The sequence below is a fragment of the Hipposideros armiger genome, unplaced genomic scaffold (assembly GCF_001890085.2).
Source record: "Hipposideros armiger isolate ML-2016 unplaced genomic scaffold, ASM189008v1 scaffold_26, whole genome shotgun sequence".
In the NCBI taxonomy this organism is placed as follows: Eukaryota; Metazoa; Chordata; class Mammalia; order Chiroptera; family Hipposideridae; genus Hipposideros; species Hipposideros armiger.
In genome coordinates this window covers 3,115,314-3,132,246 of record NW_017731376.1, presented here as the reverse complement: position 1 = coordinate 3,132,246, position 16,933 = coordinate 3,115,314, and the positions used below count along the sequence as shown (strand labels likewise).

At 39.1% G+C, this 16,933-nt stretch overlaps 1 protein-coding gene and 1 pseudogene across 1 annotated transcript in view; one reads left to right on the top strand and one right to left on the bottom strand.

The window, feature by feature from the left end:
- EGF (epidermal growth factor) overlaps positions 1 to 16,585 on the bottom strand; it is a 55,711-nt gene extending 39,126 nt beyond the window's left edge. The window contains exons 1-7 of the mRNA XM_019635993.1: positions 16,551 to 16,585; positions 14,107 to 14,324; positions 12,926 to 13,048; positions 8,845 to 8,967; positions 7,418 to 7,543; positions 6,201 to 6,337; positions 4,342 to 4,490 (exon numbers count right to left, since the gene is read on the bottom strand). Of these exons, the coding sequence (XP_019491538.1) occupies positions 4,342 to 4,490; positions 6,201 to 6,337; positions 7,418 to 7,543; positions 8,845 to 8,967; positions 12,926 to 13,048; positions 14,107 to 14,324; positions 16,551 to 16,585 (911 nt within the window). The remainder of the gene's footprint in view (positions 1 to 4,341; positions 4,491 to 6,200; positions 6,338 to 7,417; positions 7,544 to 8,844; positions 8,968 to 12,925; positions 13,049 to 14,106; positions 14,325 to 16,550) is intronic.
- LOC109379464 (60S ribosomal protein L30 pseudogene) lies at positions 11,375 to 12,361 on the top strand (annotated as a pseudogene).
- Positions 16,586 to 16,933: the final 348 nt, after the last annotated feature.

The following is a 16,933-nucleotide window of genomic DNA, read 5'->3' as shown; positions in this document are numbered from 1 at the left end:
ATATATATATATATATATATATATATATATATATATATATGGTCACAGGATGTGGAGTATAGTGTGGGAGTGGAGCAAATGGAATTATAAAAGATAAAAAAATAAAAAATAAAAAAATAACCTTTTGGAATCTGGCAGAGGAGAAAATTCTTGTTTCCTAATGTTTCCATTTATTTGTGAAACAAATCTTTATTATCAAACAAATTTTTACTGAGCAAATACCTATGTATGCCAGGGATTGGTCTAAGCATTGGAGACATAAGACCCTGTGTCTATCTTTATAGAGATGATTATATATAGTTCAGCAGGAAAGTCAGGGGGAGGGGAGGAAGAAGGAGGATGGGGGGAGAGGAAAAGAACACCCCAAGCAGAGGAATCAGCAAATGCAAAGCCCAGGAGACCTGAAAGAGCAAGGAACTGTCATAATCTCACTTTAGAAAGCTTGCTGTAGCTTTGGTGTGAAGACGACAACGTGGGCAAGAGATGATGGTGACTGAGCTAAGGCAGTCACCGTAGAAAGGTGAAAAGTGGACGCAGCCAAACGCTAGAATCTATCCTGTCATGCCCCCACCCCATCCCTGGCCCGTGAGGTAACCTTGGCTTCTGAGCAGCTTCTGAAGCAGGCAGGACCACAGACAGAAGCAGTAAGAGGAGAGCCCCTCTCCGCCATGGGCTGCCTGTTCTCCCTGTCCTCTTACCCACACCAGAGAGTGTAACTATATTTAACACATTCAACAAACATCTGGTGGGGACCTACCACATTGTTTTCACGTGCTGCCTCCTGGCCGTGTTTCCCTGCTGCACGTTAGAAAATACAGCTATCATTAATTTACTCAGCGAACATCCGGTAAAGGTTTACCTCCTTGTTCTTGCAGGCAATGTCTGCATGAGACAGGCGGGCCCAGAAACACGGGGCAGGACCATTCTCTCCTCCCAGAAGGAAACCTACAGCCAGCTTAATAGAGTGTACTTTCCTGCCAGTGCGTCGGGAAGGAGCTTTACAAATCCCTCCGCACAGCAGGAGGAAGGTCAAGGCAAAATGGCGTCTGGGCCTGTGCTGGGTCAAATATGCTTTACAAACTACCAGCTCAGGGTGGTGAATATTTGAAACCATTTATTCCCACATGAAATGGTCTTTAGAAGGGTACTACTGGGTGGAAGTTATTTTTGAACTCATTGTCAAATTCACTCAGACACAACTATCACTGTTCCTGTCCCCTTGGTGGGAAGAAAGGAATTCTGAAGCTTGTGACGGTCAGTTCTGTTCCTGTTGTTACATCATCTCTAAATTGTTACTGTTTTGAGCAAGAGTGAGGTGATAAGAATCAAGACCAACATAAACTCCCGACTCTGAAGCTGTCTCAGGCAGGATTGCTGGAATTTACTTTCAAAGCTCCCCCAGGGGTTACCCACTAATACACTTCTATTTGATTTAGCCAGAAAGCAAATCTCAAACTCCAGCGTTAGTAACGAGAAAGCAAAGATGAGCACAGACATTTGGACTCACATGCGTCCAAGCATAACCCCTAATCTGGTGGAACGTTTCTCTTTATATCCACTGCCTAATTGGTGCCGATATCACTGGGGTCCTCTAAGAGCCACCATCCTTCCAACGTGAGAGTTGTCCACCCAGAACCCTAGAAGAGTGATTTTTTACCTCATTGTCATTTTTGTTATCTCAAAAGGATGAGCAAACAGATATTTTATATATTTTTCACCCTCTTGATTCTTTTTTACTGAACAATTGACTTTAGGAATCAGGATTCCTTAGTACTAAATAATAGCATTGCCAGTTGAATTATCAATTAGCTTCTTTCCTACTGCTAGATGTTAATTTAAATCTGTCTTTTCCTCAGCCAATATAAACTAAAAGCACCCACTCTGGTTCTTTCATTGGTTAAGAGTTACCATATAATCTAATATCACAAGCTTGGAATCTCAGTTATTTAAATCCAATTTCTAGCTAATATCAAGGTTTTCAAACCAGAAACCTTTCATTTCCAGACAAATTAAAGGTTTTTCTTTTAGCAGCTGCCTTTAGAGGAAAGAGGACTTAAGAAGGGCTTATTATTACTGAAGTCAGTGAACTGGGAAATCTGTGGTCTGCTTCTCCAGGATACGGTGCCTGCCTATCTCCTGCAGGCATCGCTTTGGCAGTAGGTCCCATGGTGCTATTAATCAAACACTGTTCAAATTAGAGGTGCCGGGCAAACGTGGGAAATATGAGGAGACCCAGCATCTTTAAAGGGGTCGACAGCGGCTGACATCTGCCGTCCTGATCAAGGTTTACTTTTCTGAGAACAGCCATGTAGAAGCTCTGTTATTATGCACAGCTGACATTTTAAATGTCCTTTTAAGTAGGTTTAACACAGAGGAGGCCGTTATTATGATTTTTGTCATTATTACAACCGAAGTTGATTTTCATTTGTTATATGACTCTGGGTTGGGCACATTTTAACCAACTCTGGTTGGGGGAGACAGTGCATATTGATGATTATTAAAAGCATAACTTTAAAAATCGTCATTGTTGAGTTCAAATTCCAGGGCCACCGCTTGCTGGCTATTTGACTTTGGTAAAGTTATTTTACCTCTTTTTTTTTTTTTTCTTTTTTTTTTTAGCTGAGCTGGCAGCTCAGCAGCAGCTCAGTTCGGGCCCATGTAGGAATCAAACCAGCAACCCTCAGCAGCAGCTCAGTTCGGGCCCATGTGGGAATCAAACCAGCAACCCTGTTGCTCAGAGCTCGCACTCTTGAGCGAGCTCTTAACCAACTGAGCCACTTGGCTGGCCCTATTTTACCTCTTTGAGTCTCAACTTTTTAATCTTTAAGTTGGGAATAAGAAAACTTACTTTTCTGGGGATTCAATGGTATCATGGACATAAAACTCTTAGTGCAGTATCTGGAACATTTCAGTTATTCAATAAATAAACACCCGAAGAATAAAAGAATGAAGGTATGCTCAAATGAACAAATGATTGAATGAAAATAAAGTCACTCTGAATACAAATGTGCCATATTTTTTATAACTTACATCACATCATACGTCTGACTAATTTTAAAAAACGCATTTGTTTCCCATGGGTTATCCAGACCAAAAGAGATTTTCTGGGACATAGAAAGCCTACCCACAAGCGTGTGAGTATAGGCCTGTTCCCTGATGGGGCTGCTAATTTCATGGAGGTGAAACCCAAATTAATTCTTCTTTCTTTTAATTTAATAGGGTTGCATTGGTACCAGATGTTCAAATTAGCTACCATTTCACTTTATGGCTTTAAGTGACTGGGAAAATATCCTTCTAGCACAGAGCATCTCTGATGCTACCCTGTGAGGTTCTCCTGGTCAGCTTCCTCTCTCTCAGAAGCAGGAAAGTGAGCTCTCACAGCATGCCTGAGGGACGCAGGCACTTCCTCCCTCTACCCTCCTCCCACCCCCACCATTCCTAGGGGTCACATAGGACACACACACACACACACACACACACACACACACACACACAGCACTAGGCCGCAGCCCCAAGAGCAGTGTGCCAGAGGACAGAAACAGCACAGCTTCTCTCTGGCTCTGCTGTCTCTCACCAAAGGGAAAGCAGACCATTCCTGTGAGATCACCTTCGTGATCTCACAACTCCAGCATGAAGCTCTCGCTGCCTCCTTCATGTCACTTAACAGAGAGCCAGCATGTAGATTCTAGTCTAAGATTTGTTGCTGTGCTGTGCAACCTTGAATAAATAACTTAGCCTTTCTGAGCCTTAGTTTCTCCATCTGTAAAATGAGGGGTGTGCGCCTGTTGATCCCTGAAGCTTCTTCCAGCACTCCCTCTGGGAGTGTACACTCTTCATTTGGCAATTATTTAAGACATTTCTTGTACTGAAATTTAGACCAAGCATTTGTATTAGTGTTTCCTGTGTATATGTGCCTATCTCCTGGCTAAACTGTGAGCCACTTGAAAAGGTGGAACACTCTTTACTTCTTTGTATCTCCTATGTCCCCTGGGAGAGTGCCCTTTCCATAGCAGATGCTCAAAGAATGCTGCTTGACTGCACTCAGATAGATTTTGCATTCTCTGATTACAACAGCCTGAAGTATGAAAACACGTGCTACTTTTTTGGTCCTCAAAATTCTCTTATGGATAAAGATCCAATCTTGATGAAAAGAGGAACATCGTGCTTGGTGGTGGGGAGGGGTGGTGGGGAGTGTGGACAGCGTTGAGGGCATCTTTCTTCCAATCCCAGTCAGATCCCCTGCAGTATTTTCCTGTGTTTAAAGTGGAGGATGAAGCCAGCTGTAGTACCTACCCCGTCACTAGCATCCCATGTGGCTAAAAACTGAAGGAGGCAACATACCCTCTGTCTGTCCAATAGAGTTTACGGTTAATCCAATCTATCGCAAGACCTTCTGGCACATCAACTGCGTCCTCGATAAGCCTTTCTCGCTGAGAACCATCCATATTGGCTCTCTCTATCCACTTCAGGGTTGTATGGGCAAAGTATACCTGCAAAAGAGAACATAGGCATTTCTGTCTGGTTTTTTTTTTAATGAATATAGAATATATACAAATAGGTTGAGTATCATACAGTGGAATCATTAAGAGCTTGGCTTTGAACATAGACACACCTGCAACTGAACACCAACCATGCTGCTTCCCAGATACGTATAAACTTAAGCAAGTTAGTCAATGTCTCAGAGTCTCAGTTTCTTCATTGGTAAAATGGGTATAATAATACCAAGCACATTAGTTTTATATATAAAATTCCTTAGCCTTGCACCTGGCACATAGTTCTATTGCTACTGGTCATTTATTAATCTTTGATTATTGGTTGATAACAAAGCCATTGTTCTTTTAGTTCTTTTTTTTTTCCAGCTCAAAGTGGACCATGCGGGGATCGAACTGGCAACCTTGTTGTTCAGAGCATGAGCTCTAACCAACTGAGCCACCCGGCCGCCCGTACAAAGCCATTGTTCTTGAACCCTAGCATTCTATAGCCTAAAAGGGAGCAATGATTTGCAGTTTAATGGGAACTACATGCTGGGCTGTGTCTTCTGCTGTTCTGTCCACAGCACTCCACTTCACTGTAAGTCAGGAGACACAGGCTCCTCCTAGTTTTGCCACTCATTTGTTTGATTGCCTTGGCCTAGTTACTGAACCTCAGTTTTCTCAACTGTAAAAATGATGACGTTAAACTAGATGTTTGCTAAAGAATCCATAGTTGGATATTGTCCAACAGAATATACCTTGCAAGTGTAAAGTTCTTTTTCAGTCTAGTGTGCAGACTATCAAAGAGCTACAACTGTTTCATGAGAGTGTTAAAACTGCTATGGGTCAGCTGGCAATTTAATGACAGCATTTGTGGAATTTTAACTGTGAGGACATGTATGCACATAAAATTATAATCAATGATGAGAGTATTCACAAACTGGCCAGACTGCTGCAAATCAGGAAGAAACAAAAACACAAAGTTTAAAATTCTAGGAATTAATCTAGTAATAACTAAATAATTATGGAAGGAGATTAATAACTATGTAAATTTATAAATATTGGGTGATTAATCTCCAGAAGACACTGTAACATTATTTCAAGCACACTCTAACTTAGCACAAATACAACTAAGAAATTAAAGACCATATGGTCAGCTGATTAGGTTGATAGTATAGAAATTCTAAGTTATATACAAAAATGTCATGTAAAAATTGATTATTATGTAAGTAATGTCATGCATTAGACTGCCATTCCCACATGAGCCATAAACCTACGTTTCCTGATTTTCATGGTCAAGAGGTCATTGAGTCCCTCTCAATGGTATATATTAAATGTAAATGACTCATCCATACTTCCTATGGCCCCCCCAACCTCCCAATTCTCCAACTCCCAGCAAATAACCAAAAACCTAATTATGGGCCTCTCCTATGTGGAAAGCACTGTGCTAGGCAACCATCCTCATCTCCAGAAAGGAAACTAAACTTAACATCCTGCTCAATAGTCACCAATAAAATGGCTGAATTATATCAAGGACCAGGGTTATGATAAGAGAAAATCCTTAACATTTATCAAATGATGTTTCAAAGTCTATATTTAAATTTTTCTGTGGTTAATGGATCTCGGTTTAGCAGAGGATTTGCAAGCAGCCCAGGTCATCTGCTAGGATAAAATCCTCTACTCTGTCCTTAAAGCACAGCCACATCTGTTCAAGTGACAAAACCATACCTTATTTTCCACAGGGTCATGATCTAGGGCAAAAACTGTTCCCATTTGCTGGCTGAGCAGGCTTTCATAATCTGTTCCATCAAAATGCATGTGTCGAATATCTTGAGAATTGGCAAACAGCAAAAACGGTTGTGGTCCTGATAACCAAATTCAAATATGGTTTCATTTAAAATATGTTTTGGAACCCAAGAGGTACTCCTGACCCTTCCCTTTCATTGCACCCTCTTCCTTAATTTCTGCAGTACTTGTTTTCTTAGTTTCTCACCAGTAGAGGTTAAGATGGACAAGAAGAGTTCCTCTTCCAGGACGTGACATATTGCCACGATTTTATCCCTGGATCCCTCTCTGTCTAGGTGCTTCCTTTTAAAAAGCAAATTACTTATAGAAAGAGCCAGCATTAAATAACCAACACCACCATGAAATGATGCAAATTTTGGTGCTGTAATCTCCTTGATTCACACATATTGAAACATATTAACAGATTGTATTAATTCATATCCAAATAGATACACTTCTCTGGCCTGTGCACTTCTGAAAAAGAAGCATGACTGTTTGAGTTAATAACAAGACACTTGTGAATTTTCAGAGCTCACATTATGCTATATTAACTAAGGCCCCGAGGAGATAAGAATACGGGACTCTGGCTAAGGCAAGCTCTGCAGGCTCATCATTATGTTATCCCAGGTTACAAGCATGATGAACCTTAGGAGAGATTAAATCAATTCACTATAAGTCTAGGATTTCCAAAGCTGTTGAAGGACACAAGAGATATAATATTAGAAGACTTAAAAAGAATAGTTTAAGTGTACAACTTTATATTAAATTTTGACATGAAAAGGACAGAATTTGTCAAAGTATTATTATTATTACATTCACTGTAGAGTTGAAAATCAAATCGATGAACAAATATTTATTAAATTCCTCTTGTTTAAGTCTATCATGGTCATGACTTCTACATATACTAGAATACCTATTTGATATTATAGCAAATCTTTGCTGAATACTAATTAACTTCTAAATGTTCCTCAAAAACATTATTTATATTATTATTTATATTATTTATATTTATAATGTGATTTGTTTTCCATTTCCAAAAATAAAAAATTAGACTTTCTACCCAGAAGCCAAGAGCAATTTAATGCTCTATCTTTTAACTGAAATGTTGTTTCATATAAACTTTTTGCAGAGACATACTTTTAAACAACCATAGCACTAACCTGAAGCTACACAGCTTTTTTTATCCAGTTGTAAGTCATACCCAGGAAGACAATCACACTGCCAGGACACTGGGCTGAGAGGAAGGCAGAGCTGGCTACATCCACCATTATCAGGTGATGAACAGCCTACAAAAAAACAAAAACAATTGCTTGGGTCAGCAGAGTGGCTCAGTTGGTTAAGAGCGTGAGCTCTGAGCAACAGCGTTGCTGGTTTGATTCCCACATGGGTCAGTGAGCTGCGCCCGAGCTGAGCTGCCACTGAGCTGCCAACAGGTGGCAGGATGGCTCAGCTGGTGAGGGCACATGCTCCTAACAACAAGGTTGCTGGCTCAACTCCAGCATGGGATGGTGGGCTATGCCCACCCGCAACTAAGATTGAACACAGCACCTTGAGCTGAGCAGCCGCGAGCTGCCAACAGGCAGCTGAATGGTGACTGGACTTGGAGCTTAGCTAGCTGCGCCCTCCACAACTAAGACTGAAGGACAACAATTTGGCTGTTCCCCTTCCCCTATTCCCCAATAAAATCTTAAAAAAAACAAAATCGAAAAACAAAAAACAAAACAATTGCTTGTTAGTGATGCTATGTCATTCAGAAATATAACAATTTTTCATCAAAATATTAAGGTGAGCCAAATATATGTTGATTTTTAAAATCATTTCCACAATCATTCACACTGCTGCAATCAAGATTATTTTTCAGAAATTAGAAGCATAATGTCACTCTACTCTTCTTCCCTATAGCCTGATATCTTGAATGGTAACCCTCCACATCCCAATGTTCTCTTGTTCTACCACTGAGTCCAAGGACAAGTGCACTGGCTGGATTCTGAAATACATTTTGATGAGTTTGGCAGCTCGGTGTAACACTTCCTAATGAGTAACATGTATATTTTTTTCCTCTCACACATTTTTGGTCTCTTGATTTCTTTTGCTTTCTTTATTAAAAAAAAAAGTCACATGTAACTCTTCTGCTAATTTTGAATTACATCCAGCACTCTATATGTTTAAGTCTATGAAGATATAAGTAGAGAGGTATTTATAGGTGCAAGCAACAGGCTAAGTTCTTTGCATCCACCACCTCTATAATCCTGGTCACAAATCCAGGAGGCAGGTATTGTCAATCTCTACAAATGAGGAAACAGATCAAGACAGGGCAAGTAACTAGTCCAAAATAACACTGCTAGTAACTGGTTGTCAGGCTGACTAATTTCAAAGCCCTTACTCATAACCACTACACTATGCTATCGAAAAACAAACAACCAAACAAACCACCAAAATCTTATTTAAATTTATGTTAATCTGCTGCATAAATATCTTTCATTGTGTAATGTTGGAAAATCTATTCTTTTTTGTCAGTAAGATGCAAGTTTTAGGTGTCACTTAGAAAATGATTATTTTCAAACAAACAAAAGGTAAATAAACTTACCACTACACGTTTTTCCATCTGCCTCAAGCACTGAGCCTTCAGGACAGAAACATATGGGACCATCTGAAGTCAGAACACAGTCATGGCTGCACTCAGATGCATTGATTGGGCAGGAAATTAATTCTAATTAATGAAGAATAAGATTAAGATTAGTGTTAAATCAGATTCATGGAAATTTAGTAAAATCAGTTGCTAATAAAAAAATACTATCATGAAAAGAGTAACTTAAATAAAGATCAAACATTTATGAATTGCTGTGGTAACAGAGATGTTAAAAAAAAGAAAAAACAATTCAAATCTAAAAAAATTAAAGCAATACTCTGATTTTGAAAAATGACTCTAGTTTCTACTAAGTTTCTTTTTTTTTTTTTAAAGATTTTTTATTGAGGAATTGGGGGGATGGGAACAGTGCTGGGGAATTGGGGGAAGGGGAACAGAAAAGTTGCTGTCCCTTTGTTCTTCAGTCTAGTTGTGGAGGACGTTGCTTCACTGGCCCAAGTTGGCACCATCATTGCTTTCTTCCCGGGTGAGCCAGATCAGTCGCTGGCTTCTGGACGGCCGCTCACTGCGGCTGCTGGCTACACACGGTAGCCCATGGCAACCCACTGCCACAGGGGCTACAGCCTACACGGTCGCCGGCGACTCATGGCAGCCCAGCTCCAGGTTGAGCTGTTGTTCAGCATCTTAGCTGTAGAGGGCAGTGTCACTGGCCCTCATATGTGGGATCCGAACCGGGACTCTCTGGCGTCCCAAGCCAGTTCTTAACCATCGCGCCACTCGGCCGGCCCAAGTTTCTTTTATATTGACTAATATTTTTAAAGTTATTAGTCATCAAAATATTTTAAATGGAACTTGGGCAAATGATTCTCAGGTTCATCTGGAAAACTGATTGCATGTGTAGGGAAAATTAAAAAGATTGTATTACGTGATTAGGTGTAGGTAGAGAATGAGAGACTCTTAACCAATATCAAAATGTATCATAAAGGTACAATAATTAAAACAGTGGGTAACAAGTGAGGGAATAGACAGAGAAGAGGATAGAACCATACAGAAAGCTTATTTTAGAAAAGACTCATATGCACGAAAGAATATAGTGTGTGATTAAAGTATTTTAATCATTGAGCATGTGAAAAATGATTTAATAAATGGCTGAGAAATAACTGAATAAGGATGGGGCAAAAGTTAAATTCCTAACCTATACCATATGCCAAAATAAATCCCAAGTAAATCAAAGGTTAAAATATATACCATAGAAGTTCTAGAAGTTTTGGCAATCAAGTAAGATTGTATGTGTGTGGTTGGCACATAGTGGACTCCATAACACATTAACACTGTGCACTTGAATATATTTGCCAACAGGTAAACCACAAGGTTTTAGAAAAAGGTCAAGTCCCATAGACAGGCACAAAGGTAATAGTAATTTCCAAGCACTTCATTACCACCCATCCATTTTTATGTGCTTTATTTCATAAGCACATATGACAGCCAAACTGACTTATTCTCCATCATCTCTGAAGCAACACTACACAATATACATTTCTACTTAGGTTTTTCCTTTCTGCTTAGCTATACTAGTAGCAGATTTGATAAGAAGGTATCTGAGAATGTAATCCTAAATTTGAGTTGAGAATATCCATGTAAACTCATAATGTACTTCTTTTTTCAATAGTGTATTCCTAGATCTTATGCCCCAAAAGGCCTAGAAACAATGACTACTTAGGAACAGATTATGCTTTGTAATATAATTTCTCATCAAAAGGAAGAAATGCTCCTTGACAGGTTGCTAATTCCAGGCCTAGGACATAAAATGTACAAGACAAGCCTGGCAAATATGTGCTACAGGTAACAAGGAAACTATTGGGTTGTCGGAAAAGTCATGATGCATTTTTGCAACAAAAAACATAGAAAAAATACGTCATGACTTTCCCAACAACCCAATATCAAAGACTACTGGGGTCAGGAACCCATTTGCAGAGGCTCCCACTGGCCAAAAAGGAAATGGTGTGCTCGTCAGTAAGGATAACAACTGCTGTGGGTGGAAACATAAAAAAATGTTAAGGAACCGGCCGAGTGGCGCGATGGTTAAGAACTGGCTTGGGATACCAGAGGGCCCCGGTTTGGATCCCACATATGAGGGCCAGTGACACTGCCCTCTACAGCTAACATGCTGAACAACAGCTCAACCTGGAGCTGGGCTGTCGTGAGTTGCCAGGGACTGGTAGGCTGTAGCCCCTGTGGCAGTGGGTTGCCATGGGCTACCGTGTGTAGCCAGCAGCCAGCGTGAGCGGCCAGCAGCCCCTGTGAGTGGCCATCCAGAAGCCGGCGACTGATGTGCCTCACCTGGGAAGAGCGCAATGATGGTGCCAACTTGGGCCAGTGAAGCAACGTCCTCCACAACTAGACTGAAGAACAAAAGGACAGCAACTTGTCTGTTCCCCTTCCCCCAATTCCCCAGCACTGTTCCCATCCCCCAATTTCCCAATAAAAAAAATCTTTAAAAAAAATGTTAAAAATCTAACACGCTGTCTTAACTATAAGAATTGTATCTTGAAGTAACAAATAGTTAATGAGAAACTTTTCTTTATAAAGGTATCCCAATTAATAATTAAAAGGAAATACTAGAACTAGATATCATCATATGAAACTCTTGATAAAATAATAAATCTAGGAAATGATTGTTAATGGCTGCTACAACCATTCCCTAAGGGATTACTGGGCTATTTCTTGTCCCCAGCCATTTTGGCAGCTTCAGGGTGTGTTTAGTTGGTGCAGTCTTGTACCTAAGGAAGGAAGATGGTAGCTGAAAAGAAGACAAAAAAAGTTGCTGGTGTCAACTGTAAGCTCCAACTCATTACAAAATGTGAAAAGTAAGTGTTGAGGGTACAAGCAGACTCTGAAAATGATCAAACATGGCAAAGGGAAGCTGGTCATCCTTGCCAACAATCGCCCAGCCTTATGCAATCTGAAATAGATTACTACGCCATGGTGGCCCAAACTGGTATCCATAGTGGCAATGGCAATAGTAGTGAATTGGGCACAGTGTGTAGAAAATACTACAGAACATGCACACTGACTATCATTGATCCAGGTGATTCTATATCATTAAAAGCATGATGGTGAAAAGTTAATCATGCAATTTTTTAAAATAGTATAATAGGCCAGAGCTTGTTTCTAAAAAAGGAAGAAAGACTATTAGTAAAAGTTTATAATGTGTCTCCTGATGGAAATATAACCATACCTATGAAGTATTCTTGACAAAAATGTCAAAGTAGAGTTGGATCAAACCTTTAGATCTAACTACAAGTTTGTAGAAGAACAGGGACATCACAGAAGTACCATCAGTAAAATCTAAAATGTGAGAAACTCTGCAGGAAAAAAAAAATGGTTTCTTCAACAAATACTTGCAAGGGGAAAAAAAAGAGGATAGAGAATCTGAAGAATAAAACAAGTATGTCAACCTAACAACACGTGGAGCTTGTCTGGATACTTATTCAAACAAAGAAACTTTAAAAACTGGTAAAGATAATTTGAAAACTGACAAAATATTTGATGTTATTAAGGAATTATTATTTTTAGATGTGATAATGGTATTGTGATTATACCTGAAAACTGACTGGATATTAGATGATATTGGGAAATTACAGGTAGTTTTTTAGACATAATAATATATCATGATTATGTTTTTAACATGCTTATCTTACAGTGATATATAATGAAATATAATAAAATATGGATAAAGAAACAGGATATATATATATATATATATATATATATATATATATATATATATATTTTTTTTCCCCCCCAACCTTGGAGGTTTTGATTTAACAGGTTTGGGGTAAAATCTAGTCATTAATGTTTTAAAAATCAAAAAAAAAGAAAATTCCAAAGTAATTCTGATGCATACTGCTGATTGAGGACCACCAACCCAGACCATAGACACTTTAGAAACATTAGTAAAAATGAAGGAAATAACGCAATAAATATTGGGTTGCTGGAAAAGTCATGACGCATTTTTGCGACATAAAACATAGAAAAAATGCGTCATGACTTTTCCGACAACCCAATACTTGAGACTTACGGTGACACCGTTTCCCACCAGGAAGCAGAACAAATCCTACGGGGCATGTGCAATAATAGGATCCAGGGATGTTTTCACACCCAAGAGTACAGCCATGATTCCAAAAGGCACATTCGTTGATATCTACACAATGACAACAGCAAAACACAGTCAGATGGTTATTTTTGAAAATAAATTGTAGTATCACTAATAAATCTGCCCAAAGTAAGGTATCTCACACTTGTATCTGCTGTACCTGACCATGAAAAGACTGTTTTTGCTACTCTAGTAAAGGATGAAAGAAATCAGCTCAATGATCACAAAAGCCATTTTTATTCTGTCATAGTTTATACTTTCAAATATAGATTTGCATACTAGAATTACCCGTGGGAAAAAGTAGTACTATTTCCCCTGAAAAGATATAGTCATGTAAAGCAGGACTATTGAAAGTTCTTGGTAAGGATAGGACATCTCTGTTCTACTCTCCAGCCTTGCAATGCTCACAGGAGCCCTCACGTGAATGTGGGCACACGCCCCAGCAGCGTCTGACCCGCTGACACCCAGTCTTCCAGGTCAGTTCTATGAGATGGCTCCCTCTAACTAGTCCCAGGTAAGCAGGGGACTATACCTAACAGGTAGGCATCAGGTTTACCAGAAGTCTCATCCTAACTACTTCCACTGAGGATGACTGTAGCCATTGAATTCTTTTCTTCAGTAGTTCACTGGCGCTCCCAGGAGAAAGGACCGGAATATCTATCTCCTGGGCTCATTAATTTGGCCTGGAGTCTCAAATAGGAGGAGCCCTAGATGACCAGCATACTTCACAGTTCCTCCAGATTCCCACTAGACCTTCATGGGATAAGATGTGGAGTCACATACGCTTTAACAATCTACTTCCCTAAAACATTTGCAAATACTGACATTTTGCACACAGTCAAACCCACAGAGGTCCATGAAATAAAGTCCTGCCTTATGTCAACCCTGAGTAGCCCCTGAAAGCACTTGATCTCGGAACACAAGATATAAAGAAGACCTGAAAGTATTACAAAGGCTTTAAAAACAGGTGGAAAATAAAATCGTTTTTCTGGGGAAAGAAGTGGAGGGGAGGAGAGTTGGTTTCACACTGAGGCTCGGATGGCCCACTGAAGAGCAGTCGCTGGCTCAGGTGGCTGTCTTTGCTTCAGATAGCGACTGCACGTTACCTTCACAGTACTTTCCGTCCTGGCTTAAAGCATATCCTTCCGCACACGTACACAGGTGGGACTTAGGGTCTTGCCCACACACGCTGCCTCTGCAGTTGCTTTTCCTCAGTTTGCAGAGTTTCTGATCTAAAAGACAAGATGGTTTATTTGAAGTAGAGGTGTATTTTGACAGGGGACAATGCTTGATCCCTTCATGGTTCTTAAGAAGTCTAATCTCCCTGTGACATCAACAGGGGTGTTGTCTTTCACGGTGGTGGCACTGCTCTAGGGTCAGACAACTTTAGCCGGATTCCATCAGAAGCCCATTTATTTCTCTAATTGTATTACTCCTACAAAAGCTCTCAGGATAGGGCACCCTAATTAGCTGAAGATGTCACTCCTTGGGTTACAAACATTAAGCACAACTTAGCTTTTCATTCTGACTTACTTTTATAAAAACAATAATAAAGTACATTAACAAAAATTCTGAAAATCAAATATCTCTTTAAGAAACAAGAAAGCTTCCAACCTTAGAACATCTTTTCTTAAGTATAATAGTTATAGGTCAGTTATATATATATATATTTAGCTGCTTTTAGGATCATTATTTAAAGAACATTTTTCAGACTTAATATATATCATTGCCATATGTCTTATCTCCAAATTTCTGAGTTTACTGTGGCCAGTGTTCCATTTTTTACAAAATAGCCCAGGGGAAATAGTAAAATCTGCTCAATGATGTAGGTGCTTGGGTTGAATTAGCTAAATGTAATGAATAACAAATGGCCAATGTGATAACTTTGATTTGCATGCAGAGCTAGAGTCAAGAGCTAAACTAGTAACACATATATCTCTGTTCAAATTTTGCTTTTTTTTTTTTTCCAGTTTTAACAATGATAGGACCTTTGTAAAATACCTTAGAAAATAAAGAGTTAAGCTTGAGTCTGAGGACAGATCCCAGGATGCAGGTAGATATGGAGGCCAGGGCTCTGGCAAGAGGTGACCTCTAAGGGGAAAGATAGGGGTTATGGACTCTGAGTCACGACATGGCTGAGTTCAGCAAGAGCCTGTGAATAATGAGAGATGCCAAGGACCCAAGGGCTGGACTACTGAAAACAGCCTTGCTGTGAAGGGCACAAGACGCAAACCAGCCAGGGGCTGAGCACAGCAGTGTGAGGGGTTGAGACCATTCTCCAGGTAGGTTTCTGTTTATCTACTTACAAATTTTCCGCACTCTGACTCTACCTGTTCCTTTCTATTTTAAGTCACTACACACTTCATGACCAATAACACTATTACACATTGGAAACATATTCTTGCCCCTAAAAAATGTCCCCAATGTGCATCAAGACCACCTGGAGGGCATGTCACACTCTAGAGATTCTGATTTGGTAAATTAAAGGAATGGCTCAGGAATCTGCATGTTTCACAGGATCGGAGTGCTTCTGAAGCTGGGAATCTTCACACCACACTCTGAGAAACAACAGCCTCATGTCCTAATGAAACATCCTTCATCTCAGTAATGCATACCTCCTTTTACCTAGTCTGTGTTATTTCCTTACTTATTTTAAATGTGATTATTCAGCTCTATTGACAGAATTAAATTGCCAATTATTCAATACTGTTGCAATATTACCTACTAAATCAGTTAAGATTTACTGAATAGTTTTTTGGATATTGATTCCAAATATTTTGTTTCTTGTCCATGTTTTTTATGCCAATTACACATGTACTCTACAGTTACATTGTTTTTCATGTTCCCACATGCTTCACATATCAAAATTTTAATTAAGCAAAATTAAAAATAAAATGACCAAAAATTTTAAACTAAATGACTAAAATTAGAAACTTGTAAATTTATTGGAGACAAAAATACATCCACTGCAAATTTCTAAAAAAGAAAAAAGAGCATGTAATTTTTTAACTTTAATTTTTATAAAGTTTTCAAGTAAACAAGAACAAAAATCCAGAAATGTCTGACTCAGCCTTTTAATATAATAGCATCAAAGTGCTACCACTTTCTTAAAGTAACAAAACATTGAATGATTACACTTCCTGTAAATATCCTTTATAAAAATCTTTCCAAACCCAACGTGATAAATGACCACTGAATTAAGAATTAGGAAAACTGAGTTCTGTCTAGGTTCTGCTTTTTACATGCAATCATTTTTCTCTTTGATCTCAGTTTCCTAATCCATGAAATTAAAGGATTGAAGTAGATATTCTCTGAGACCGCTCAAAAAAATTTTTTATGGTTCTATACACAATCATATGTGGTATATTCCTCTAAGTTTATACTCTAAAGATTCTCTAACCTTAATTACTGCTTATAATATGTTAATGGAGATTCAAACTGATTAATGAAGAAAATAATTAGTGTCTAGGGTACAGGAAATGTTCTGTCCATCTAGATCCAATATTATTTATCTTTTTTGGGGGGGCATTACTTTTCTACTACCTCTCACTTGCTTTTATGTGTGTCCTTCATCATGATCACCATCATCACGATTATGTATACGAGTATGCATCTTCTTTTCATTAATCAATAAGCTTCTGAGAATAAGGCATATATATATATATATATATTATATATTATATATATATTCCATTCACATTTATAGTCCCACTTAGCATGGTGCCTTTTACAACACAGGTGTACTACAGACACCTGGAGCACATGCACAAAAACCTGTGATTATGTCACCTGCAACTTAACTCCTTTATTTGGTTTCTCCTTCAATTTCCAGTCAACCTCAGAGTTAGAACTCAAACAGATGGTCAGACTATGCTAGCCCAGCACCCTTTCCACTGTACCATGCTGATGATGGTTTAAATGACACTTATTAAT